Source organism: Camelus ferus, chromosome 3, assembly GCF_009834535.1.
Source record: "Camelus ferus isolate YT-003-E chromosome 3, BCGSAC_Cfer_1.0, whole genome shotgun sequence".
NCBI lineage: Eukaryota > Metazoa > Chordata > Mammalia > Artiodactyla > Camelidae > Camelus > Camelus ferus.
Genome location: NC_045698.1, coordinates 52,924,251 through 52,936,493, shown reverse-complemented (window position 1 = coordinate 52,936,493; position 12,243 = coordinate 52,924,251). Strand labels below are relative to the sequence as shown.

Genomic DNA, 12,243 nt, shown 5'->3' with positions numbered 1-12,243 from the left:
ATAGAATTATTTGCAGGAATTCAGTGAAGTTAGATGAAAAATAAGATTAAGAATTAAAAGTTTTGAGTTCCAAGTACAGGTTCAGACACCAACAAATTATAATCCTCAGGCAAGTTACTAAACCCACTGATTACCAGTTTCCTTAACTATTAAAAATAACAACACCCCCCCCGTGCAAAAAAACCCCAACACTTTCATTTGAATTACATGGTCTCTAAGGTCCCTTTTACTTTTAATATTTTATGACTCTAATAATAGTTATTACAAATTCACTTAAGGTACAAATTACTCCTTTATTTTACAGATGTGAAAATTCAAGTCTACAGAAATAAATTTCTTGACTTACTTCTTTCCTACAACTGATATAAGTTGTTCAAGGGCAATAACTTGCTAAGTAACTTTGTATTTTCCAGCTCAAAAGCCTGACACATAAGAATATTTGTTAAGTAAATGGACAAAATGTCTTTCCAACATCTGAAAGTGTGACTTCAAAAAAACAAAAAAGTGTGATTTCAACTGTCGACAATATTCTTGGAAATGGCTGGCTTAACATGTGGATTAAAATCTGCTTAGTCAGCTTATTCAAAGAATAAAATCTTCCAATAAAATGGCCTAAATCAGTAATTTTGCTTTCTGTTAGATTAATATACTTGGGCTTCGTGTTTTTAAAACAATGCAAAACAGATGAAATTCTCTCTTCCTCACGTGAATATCTGTAAGATTTTATCCGTACAATTCTTTTGGCTTCTCACAGATACTCTGCATTATAGCTATGTACATTCATGCTTTAGCTTCCCTCACAGTCTACAACCTTTTGAGAGAAATAACTGAAGCTTACATATCTTTGAATTCCCCACTACTTTCAGTTGGAAAGCTTGCAAATAAACTCAATAAGGAATTGTTGAATAAATGGTTAATCTTCTTAATCAAAAGTTAAAAGGAGTTTATTTGGGGAAAAGGATCCACATTATACCTAACCTAACCAGAAAACAAACGATTCTAACCAGAAAATAAAGTGAGAGACATTTTAAATAAATAGTTATGTCAATGACATATGAACATGAGGCATGTGAGACTTACAAAGTCTAGTACAGAAGTGTTTATGGACTAAGGTGAGTATATGCCGTGCTTCAGTCTTCTGATTTACCTGAAAAAAATACTGAAAAGTTAAAAATAAAGTGTTTTTTCATTATCTTTCTAAACTTAGTGTTTATTTTCTTAATGTATCTCACCTAAAAGGAAACATACAAAGTATACTTTTCTTTGGAGTTATTTTTCAATATACACTAAATTATATTATTTAAAAAGTCAACCTTTACACTTTTACATCAGTATTTCTAAATCAATTTCTGATTTTAAACTTAAAAGCACAGTTTTAAAAGAAATACTGAAACATCCATATGTCATTTCTTCCTTTAGTATAAAAAGCAATCATCTCCAAAAAAAAAAAACAAAACAGAATTTTAACTTTCTGTAACCTATTTTATTTCCCTATCTAAATTGTGAGTTGCTTAAAGAAGGTTCAAATCCATGGTGTTTCAGTATAAGTTGTGATAACATGATTCAGACATATGAATAAGACTAGAGGATCAGTGGGATGTACCTAAGTATAATCTAATTGCATAAGAGAAAGTTTTAATTAAAACTCTAGTATTCTCCACTGTGTTTATTATTTCTGAGGTTTCCTTTCTTTTCTTTTTCCATTTTCCTTTATACGATTTCAAAGCCTAGAAAAATACTGAGTTTCTTTCCTAGAATAATCTCTTTCTGATTTGCAGTAACTAGAAACCAATTTTGTTAGTGGACTAATAAGAACAGTAAAAATACGTATTATCATTCAATAGAGTTCTTATATTCTTTAAGAGGTGGAATATAAGGCATAATAAAATTATGCTGAAATTAATTTAATCTTTGGTAATTCAGAGACCTCAGCATATTAAACAGCCTGCTCAGGTCAGCTTAATGAACACCAATTATTGTAGAATTAAGGACACACAAAAATATCCGTTAATAGGAAATTCAAGTAGACATAATACTAAATAACAAAATTTGGTTGCTAAATAAGAAGAAACAAAGTCAAAATATCAGAGAAAATTACTTCAAATCACAATAGGCTTATTTTAACTTCAGCGAACTCTCTTTCTGAATTCCCCAAACAAGTACTCCAAATCCTATTGTATTTTCAAGAGGGAAATAATAAAGCTTAAAAATAGAATCACTTACAACTCAAATGGAAGAATATATATTAAGAAGATAAAGACATGCTCTTCCTCATTACTGCCCCTGGTAACATATCATACCCAATGACATTTCACAGAGGCAGAGTTCTTTAAAAACACATAGTGAAGCCATCTCATTTTAACAACTTTGAAATAAATTAATGCCAGAATTTGTTATGCTTATTGTGTACATGCCTTAAAAGAAAAAGAAGCATTTCCTGGCTTTCCTTGAATTACTATAAACAGAGAATCCAAAGAAGCAATTAAAACAAAACAGGTTTTTCCTCAATGACTTTTATATGAAATTTCTTAAATGACTTAACATGATAAACACACTTAGAATAAATGTTTCATTACTTACTGGTTCTTCTTTAACAACTAGGCATAAATCACCATCACTGCTCCGAGTACCAAATCCATTTAAAGAGGACCCAACTAAAAAAAGCCTGCTTTCTAGAGAAACAGAAGAGAATTATAAGGTATTATTTAAAATTTAAAAATAGGGATGCATGTACTTAAAGGGCATGCAAAACAGGGAAACATACGTGGAAATAACAGCTGAATTTCTCTCTGCAGCTCTGTTCGACAGAGTTCTTTCTTCTTTAAATCACTTACTTGCTGCTGACAGGATTCAAATAACTCCAGTATCTGCTGACTCAACTTGAATGCACCAAAAAAAAAAAAAAAAAAAAAAAAGTGAAAATTCTGTTCAGAAATGTAAGTTATTACTATATTGAAAAGGGTAAAATTACTGACAGTATTTCAAAAATATGTATTATCTCCTTAACACTTTCTAATATAAAACTACTGTTACTCAAGTAACAGTAATTATTCAGTAACCGAAATAATTACCAACTTCTACAAAGTAAAGTATCACTTACAAGTCACAGATAATTTATAATGAATATAATCCACGGGTCAGCAAATTACAACCTTCGGTTGCTGCATCTGGGACAGGAGCTAGGAATGGTTTTTACATTTTTAAAGGATTATAAAAACAAACAAAAAGATGCAACAGAAACCATATGTGAGTGGCAAAGTCTAAAATATTTACTATCTGGCTCTTTAAAGAAGTTTACCCAACCCCTGGTATTCATACAACGAATACCAAACACTACAGAATTTAAAAGTAAAGTCCCTGGTTGTCTATGCTCAGGCAAGCCACTCTCTTCTCCATTCTTAAAACATTCCCTGAACCCTGCCTTCTTGTTGCCATCTACAGACAGATGTCCCCGCTTATCTACCCACCTGGTTCACACTTTTCCCTCCAACTCGCCTCTTGCCATCACCACAGGTGACTTCTCTATCTATAATAGGCTAAGTATCATAACATATTCCCCACCATTTCTGAACTTTTTTTACTCCAATATTTTTCATCAGTGTTACACTCCCACAGCCGTAATAAATGTCTTTACAATAAAATGGAACTTCTCTAGCTCTGAAATTTTAAATTTCAGTGTACTATCTTGGCTTTAATTTCCTGTCCAATTCTCACTTTCTTACTCCCCTCATACCTGCTCTAGAGCCATACAGACGAGGATTCTCTTGAATCCTCCCTTTTCTCCCAACCCAACAGCACCTGAAATAGCACCATTTCCTTCCCTACCAAGTCTATACCCACAATGCATCCCTTGAACCACTCTCTTTTATCATGCCTTAACAACTTTATACCCTTGTCATACTCTTAACACCTGTCCTACAAAATCCTAATTTTAACTTCAATACAAACAACCACCTTCTCTGCTCTTATATCTGAATTACTAACAGAAAAAAATAAAAAATCATAAAATTGGTATCTTTCAAATTTAGAGTTTAAGAACTAACCTAAAGGTTGGCCCTTAACATCTTGTCTATAGGTACTACTACCCACCCTCTTCCTTAAACTGAGGGGTTCAATTCAGTGTGGAACAGCAACCAAAACTGGGAGGGACCTTCACAAACTACAATTCACAGGTAAATGCAAGAGGATCACACAAAGATCAGAAATCTCAACACTAAATGAAACTCCCTACTGAGACAAAGCAACACAGCAAGCAGAAACTGCTAGGAAAAGAAATCTAAAACAAGCAGTACAGAGCTATTTAGGGGTAAAGGAAAGACAGTCTAGAACTGGAATGATTCTGACTCCCAGAGAACATCTGACAATGTCTGGAAACAGTTTTGTTTATAATTGGGTGAGTAGGGATTACAGGGTGGTCACTGGCATCCAGGAGGTAAAGGCCAGGATGCCAGCTAACATCCTACAATGCACAGGACAATCCCCTAAAGCAAAGATAATCTGACCAAAAACGCTAATATTGCAGAAGGTGAAAAACCCTGGTCTAGATAAAAGTAGGGAAGGAGAAGAGAAAAGGTCTCAGAAAGTATGTTTCTGAACACTATATAACAACAGAAGAAGAATCCTAGAGCCACAAACCTAAGAAAGCTAGTTTGTCCAACCCTACTCATCTTAAGAGTGGTATAGAAAAAGCCATCTCATCTTAAACACAAGTAACATAAAAGAACTGGAATCTCAAAAAGAGAGGCAAGAATGGGAGGACAGAAAAAAAAGTTGAAGAAATAACACCACAAAAGAATTCTAGTCAATTCACATACAAACTTATTAAGAAAAATGACAGGAGTAACATTACTACAGATAATGAAGCACACCAGAAAGACATGTCCACAAAACTAATGAAAATTTTAATATAATACATAGAACCAAGGCTTTTTCTCTCATGTCTTAATTTTCTAAAAAGATCACTGATTATAAAGTATACATACTAGCAAAAAAAATAGAATTTATATTTTTAAAACTATCAAAAGTAGCAAAAAAACAAGAAATATTTAGAAATACATTTTACAACAGATATACAAAACCTATACTCTGAAAATTACTAAATACTGATGAAAGAAATTAAACACCAAAAGAGATACACCATGTTCATGGATCAGAAAACTATTGTTAAAATGTTAATTCTCCTGAAATTGATCCACAGAGTCAACACAATCAAAAAAATTTTTTAAAATTTTATATCAAAGCCCAGCAAGCTTGTTCCTAAAATTGAAAAAATAATTTTAAATTCTGTTTGGGAAGGCAAAAGACCAAAATCCAAGAACAAGAAGAAATAAATTGGAGGATTTACCACACCTAACTTCTAGACTTAACCATACAGCTACAGTAATCAAAACAGTATGGCAGTGGGAAAAGGAGATAAAAAATAGTTTTAAAAAACCCCACAATATTGAAATATTCATGAATGAAATGATATGATACCTGATATTTGCTCCAAACTAATAAGGTAGGGAGGTACAGACGAAATAAGATTGGTCCTATGTTGGTAATTGTTAAAATTTGGTGTCATGAAAATTTATGATACTATATCCTCTATTTTTATATATATTTGACATTTTCCATAATAAAAAGCTTTTTTAAAAACATCCATCTTTACAAAAAGATGCGAAAAAAGTTTAAATGTTAAATGGTTAATATAAAATTTTAAACGGTACTTGAATAAGTAAGTTTTATTCACCTAGAGTAGGGTTGGCGAACTATGGCCTGGAGGCCAAATACTGCCTCTGGCCTGTTTTAGAGGGTAAGTAAACTAAAAATGATTTTTATATTTTTAAAGCACTGTTTAAAACAGAAAAAAAAAAAAAATATGTGACAGAGGGCCCATGCAGCCCACACATGTCTAAAATATTTACTATTTGGCCCTTTACAAGAAAGGTTTTGCCAACCCCCTGATCTAGAGACTCAGTTAAGCAGATCAAGATTGCTAAAAGTCAGAGTAGATACTTAACATCTGCTGAATAACAAAAAGAAATTTCTTTACAACAATTCTCAAATGAAATTTCATTATATTTAACTTTTTTCATCTGAATGACTAGGCTCATATAGAAATACTCATAATGAAAAAATGTATGATTATGAAGAAAATAACAAAATTCCACATATTTGCTCCTCTCCCTTTTCTACATTCATGGGAACATTTCTTCTCTTTCAGTTACTACTATAAAGGAGGTCTAATAGGTTTTATACAAATAAATTTTCCTATTATCTAGTCACATTGTTGATTCACATTATCAAATTATGTTACTGTATCCTAGAAAGAATATAGAGTCCAGATGAGACAAAAACTCAAAAGAAATGCACATATATGCTGAAACAAGACTACTCTTACTTAAATTTACAGAACTATTTCAGAAGATGGCTTAATGGTCTTATAATTCTGGGGGAAAAAAGGAAATGTATGATATGAAATCTCTTTGGCTGAATATCAGGCATCAAATATTTATATCATATACGTAATAACAGGCTGACTATGCATAATATCATTTCAAGAACTTTAATTATTTTTGTTTCATTCTAAAGCAAAAATTTCCTTATCATTAGTTTAAAAAAAAAACTATTGCAACAAAGCATCTGTAAAGCAGATTATTCTTAAAGTTGTTTAAATTTCTACAATACTACCAGTTTAATCTGCCTGTCAAGCTCTATTACTTTAATTTAAATTAATTCTGTAAGAGATCTATTTCTCACCATATATAAAAATTATATTTGCTCAAAATTGTATAAAAAGTAAGATTTACCTAGTATAGCTTAAAATATTAAAATCAGTATTTCTTCCAAATATCAAAGTTCACTTTCCATAAAAAATATAACCTATCCTCAAAGTCAGGCTCAAACCAAACTACTAGTAAAGTTATCATTGTCTAAGGTCAACACAAGCCATTAAAGACAAGTATGAATGTGGATTCAGAAAAGTTTTAAAATGTGTCAGTAAATAAAGCTTAAGGTATAACTCCTGCATGGTATTCTCAGCAGATTTTCCATTTGTCCCTGTTAGCTGGGTCCCCATGTAAAAGAAAGTGAAAAAACCTTTCAGCTGGGAATACCAAGATCTGATCATTTACTACAACATATGAAAAATGGTAACAGGGTTTTGGCTAAATATAAGTGCAATCTACAAACAACAAACACAAATTAATAATGAGCTTTCAAGACAGGAGAAATAAAATTAAATATGGTACAGAAAACATTAGTTCATTAGGTCATTAGTTCATAAACATTTCAACAAAAACTGGCAAGTCCTCAGGCTCTCTCATTGCCATAATCTTTGTTACACACCTAACTGTAGAAAAAGCTGGTATCAATTACTGAGTAATATAAAACTAGATATGTAATAAAAGTTTAAATTCATTCTTGATGTTGAATTTCCTTTCTCTTCACATTAAATAAAATAAAATAGAATCAGGAAAATGTCATGCTGAAAATAATGTGCTGTCATCCTTATTAGCACGTTAAATTACTATGCTTTTGTGTATGGTCATAACGTATAGCCTTCTTAATTTATAAATTGTTACATTCCTTAGGCAGTATGAATTACTGATTTCTCTCCCTGAACCCTGACTGCTTTTAGGCACATATTATTACCTGAACATAGTCAAAAAAGAATTGCCTAAATAAAGGAGGGTGGAAAAAAACAAAAGCTTTCACCTGAGGATCTCTTGGGCTAAGTCCTGGCCTAGATTTTCCACATGAATTTACATCTCAGTAGCTTTTAAAACTTTTCTGACAGACACATACATTATAAAAGATAGAGCCCTAGGAATAAATTTAACTAAGGAGGCAAAAGATCTGTACAACAAAAACTATAAAATATTGATGAAAGAAACTGAAGACTACAAAAGATATCCCACTCATGGATCAGAAGAATTAAAACTGTTAAAATATCCATAGTACTCAAAGCAATCTATAGATGTAATGCAATCCCTATCAAACTTCCAATGATATTTTTCACAGAAATAAAAAAAGCAATTCTAAAATTCATATGGAACCACCAATGATCCAGAATAACTATAGCAATCTTGAGCAAGAAGAACAAAGATAGAGGCATGACCCTTCCTGATTTCAAATTCTATTACAAAGCTATCGTAATCAAAACAGTATGATACGGGCATAAAAACACACAAACACACAGAGACCAATGAACATAATAGAGAGCCCCCCCAAAACCACACACATATATGGTTAACTAAAAGGTGCCAATATTATACAATACAAAAAGGATAGTCTTCAACAGTGTTGAGAAAACTGGATATCTACATGCAAAAGAATGAAATTGGACCCTTATCTTACACCATACATAAAAATCAACTCAAAATGGATTAAAGACTTAATTGTAAAACCTGAAACTGTAAAACTCCTATAAGAAAACATAGGGGAAAGCTCCTTGGCCTTGATCTTGACAATGAGTTTTTTTGTATTTGACACCAAAAGCACAAACAAAAGTAAAAAATCAACAAATGGAATGACATCAAACTAAAAAGTTTCTGTACAGCAAAAGAGTCAACAAAATGAAAAAGCAACATACAGAATGGGAGAAAATATCTGCAAACCATATATCTGAGAAAGGGTTAATATTCAAAATATGTAAGAATCTCTCACAACTCAATAGCAAAACTACAAATGATCCAATTTAAAAAGGACCCAAAGAGAAGCACGATGGCAGAGTAGAAGGACACTTGTAGCTCACCCTCTCCCACAAATACACCAAAACTCACATCTACGGACCCATGCAGCCAACCAGAGCACCTGTGGAATGCCGACGGAACATTGCCCTCTTCGAAAAACAAAGACGCCAAAAATCTGGTAGGAGAAAAGGAAAAAAGAAAGAAGAGAAAGCAAAACAGTGCAGGATCGGTCCCGCAGGTAGGGAGTGGCAAAGGAGGAATAGTGCTCGTTCGCTGAGTCTCCCCCCTCCAGCAGAGAGGCCAGTGGGATGGAGGGGGAGCCTCAGAGGCTTAGATCTGCCCCGAGCACCCCCTGACCAACAGAACTAAGTTAAACGGGCACAAAGGGTCCCCGCAACACCCAGCCCAAGACATGAGCCGGCAGCTGGGGGTTGGGACAGGCTGCCCGAGCAGGGCGGAGGACTGGGGCGGCTGCACTGAGTCAGCCCCAGGGGACTGCAGGGGCTGAGCACTGTGGCTGGGAGGGGATACGGAGCAGAACAACCTCGGTCCCCCATAAATTGCGAAAAAAGCAAAGCAACACAGCTGGTGTGCCCTGGGGGGAGAGACGCCATAGCCTTTGTCTCCTCAGACCCACGGTGCCATTACTGGAGCTTCTCAGGAGAAGAGAGGCGGGGCGAAGGCACAGCCACCATATCCTCCTGTGCGCCATATCCTCCTGTGTGCAGCGCCTGGGCAGGGGGCGGGGCCGAAACCTGAATCAGCACGGGGGGGGGGGGGGGGTGCTCCGCAACCTCCTAGGCAGGACTGAGACTTGTTTACAGCCGGAGGCAGACAGGATCTTTCTGCCCCCGCACCTCAGAGAACTTGCAGCACCAAGACAAACAAGGAGCTGACATTTGGCCCCTAGCAGGGGTGGGGCTGTTTCACGGTCTTCCCCAAGCCCACCTACAGAGCGCCAACCCGAGGCAGAGAGGAGAGCTGCACAGAGCAGCGGAGGGACCAGTGCAGGGAGAGGGCGGGCGGACCAACGCAGCACCTGACCATTGTGCTGGGAGGGGGCATGATCCGCCCACCTGCCTCACCCGAGCACAGCAACTGAGTGCAGCATCGGAAGGGGGAGTGACCTGCCTGCCCACTGGTGCCAGAGAGATATGAGCAATATGAAGAAGCAGAGGAACCACTCCCAATTAAAAGATCAAGAGAAATCCCCTGAAAGCACAATCAAGGAAATAGACACTGATGGCCTACTAGATCAAGATTTCAAAAAAGGAGTGATCAAAGTACTGAAGAAACTAAAAGAAATAGTGTTTAGAGATATAAAATATGTCAAAAATGAAATAGAAGCTATAAAGAAGAACCAAGTAGAATTAGTAAACTCATTTGCTGAGATCAGAGCTGACCTAAAGGATGTACAAAGCAGGTCCTATGGGATAATATAAAGCATGCCAATCTTCGCATAATAAGGGTTCCAGAAGGGGAAGAAAGAACAAAGGGGATTGAAATCATGACTGAAAACTTCCCAAACCTAAAGAAGGAATCAGATATCCAAGTACAGAAGGCTCAGAGGGTCCCAAACACGAAGAACTCAAACAGACCCACTCCAAGACATATCATAATCAAGATGGCCAGGGTCAAGAATAAAGAAGTGATCCTAAAGGCAGCAAGAGAAAAACAAAGAGTGAGTTACAAAGGAACAAGGCTCAGAGCTGATTTCTCTACACAAACACTACAGGTCAGAATGGAGTGGCAAGATATATTCAAAGTCCTGAATGAAAAAAAGATGCTGCCTAGGATACTCTATCCAGCAAGGCTACCCTTTAGAATAGAAGGAGAGATAAAGAACTTCACAGACAAGCAAAAACCAGAAGAGTTTAGCAACACTAAACCCATGGTAAAAGAAATATTGACAGGTCTACTCTAAATAGAAAAGAAGCAGGATGCTACAAAAATGAGAAACTCATAACTGGAAAGGTGATAACTACCATGAATTACAAATAGAATAAACACAAAATTGTAAAAGAAGACATCTAAATCATTAAGAGTGGGAGAGGGAAGCGAGGAAAGCCACTGTGGAAAACAGTATGGAGATTCCTCAAAAGACTAGGAATAGACTTATGACCCAGAAATCCCACTCCTGGGCATATATCCAGAAGGAACCCGACTTCAAAATGACACCTGCACCCCAAGGCTCATAGCAGCACTATTTACAATAGCCAAGACATGGAAACAGCCTAAATGTCCATCAACAGATGACTGGATAAAGTAGTAATATTTATATAATGGAATATTATTCAGCCACAAAAACCAACAACATAACGCCATTTGCAGCAACATGGATGTTCCTGGAGAATGTCATTCTAAGTGAAGTAAGCCAGAAAGAGAAAGAAAAATACCACATGAGATCACTTGTATGTGGAATCTTTAAAAAAAAAAAAAAAAAAAGAATAAGAACATAAATACAAAACGGAAACAGACTTACAGACATAGAATACAAACTTGTGGTTGCCAAGGGGGCAGGGGGTGAGAAGGGACAGACTGGGATTTTAAAATGTAGAACAGATAAACAAGATTATATTGTATAGCACAGGGAAATATATACAAGATCTTGTGGTAGCTCACAGTGAAAAAAAATGTGACAATGAATATATGTATGTTCATGTGTAACTGAAAAATTGTGCTCTACACTGGAATTTGACACAACATTGTAAAATGACTATTACCCAATAAAAAAATGTTAAAAAAAAAAAAAAAAAGGATCCAAAGAGACATTGTTTCAAAGAAGACATACAAATGGCCAAGTACATGAAAAGCTGTTCAGCATTACTAAGCATCAGGAAAATGCAAATCAAATCCACAATGAGATACTACCCACAATTGTTAAGATGGCTATTACCAAAGAGTCAAAAGATATGTGTTAGCAAGAGTTTGGAGAGGAAAAAAAACCCTTATACACTGTTGGTAGGAATGTAAATTGGTACAACCATATTGGAAAGCAGCATGAAGCCTCCTTAAAAAATTAAAAATGTAACTACCATATGTTCCAGCAATCCCACTTCTGGGTATAAATACCAAAGGAAAAAATTTCTATCTCAACAAGGTATCTGCACTCCCATTTCCCATTGCAGCATTATTCACAGTAGCCAAGAGATGGAAACAACCTAACCGTCCACTGACAGATGAATGGATAAAGAAAATGTGGGGGTTTTGTGCGTGCGTGTGTGTGTGTGTGTGTGTGTGTGTGTGTGTGTGTGTGTGTACACATATACAATGGAATATTATTTGGCTTTAAAAAAGGAAATCCTGCCATTTGTGACATGGATGAAGCTAGAAAACATTATGCTAAATGAAATAAGCTAGACACAGAAAGACAAATACTACATAATCCCACTTACATGTGGAATCTAAAAAAGTAAGATTCATAGTAGTAGAGTGTGGAACGGTAGTTACTGAGTGCTGGGAACAGAATGAGGGAAATGGGGGAATGCTAAAGGGTACAAACTTTCAATAAGATGAATATGTTCTGGACACATAATGTATAATATGGTGAATACAGTTAATAATGTAT

General features: G+C 35.4%; 1 protein-coding gene across 4 annotated transcripts in view; it reads right to left on the bottom strand.

The window, feature by feature from the left end:
• TENT2 (terminal nucleotidyltransferase 2) overlaps positions 1 to 12,243 on the bottom strand; it is a 56,344-nt gene that overhangs the window by 27,942 nt on the left and 16,159 nt on the right. For 3 of the 4 annotated variants that reach the window (XM_014560935.2, XM_014560936.2, XM_032475054.1), the window contains 3 exons: positions 2,765 to 2,879; positions 2,581 to 2,672; positions 1,081 to 1,159 (listed from right to left, as the gene is read on the bottom strand). In XM_014560935.2, coding sequence (XP_014416421.1) covers positions 1,081 to 1,159; positions 2,581 to 2,672; positions 2,765 to 2,879 — 286 coding nt within the window. The remainder of the gene's footprint in view (positions 1 to 1,080; positions 1,160 to 2,580; positions 2,673 to 2,764; positions 2,880 to 12,243) is intronic. The other variant, XM_014560937.2, reaches the window with a different exon arrangement.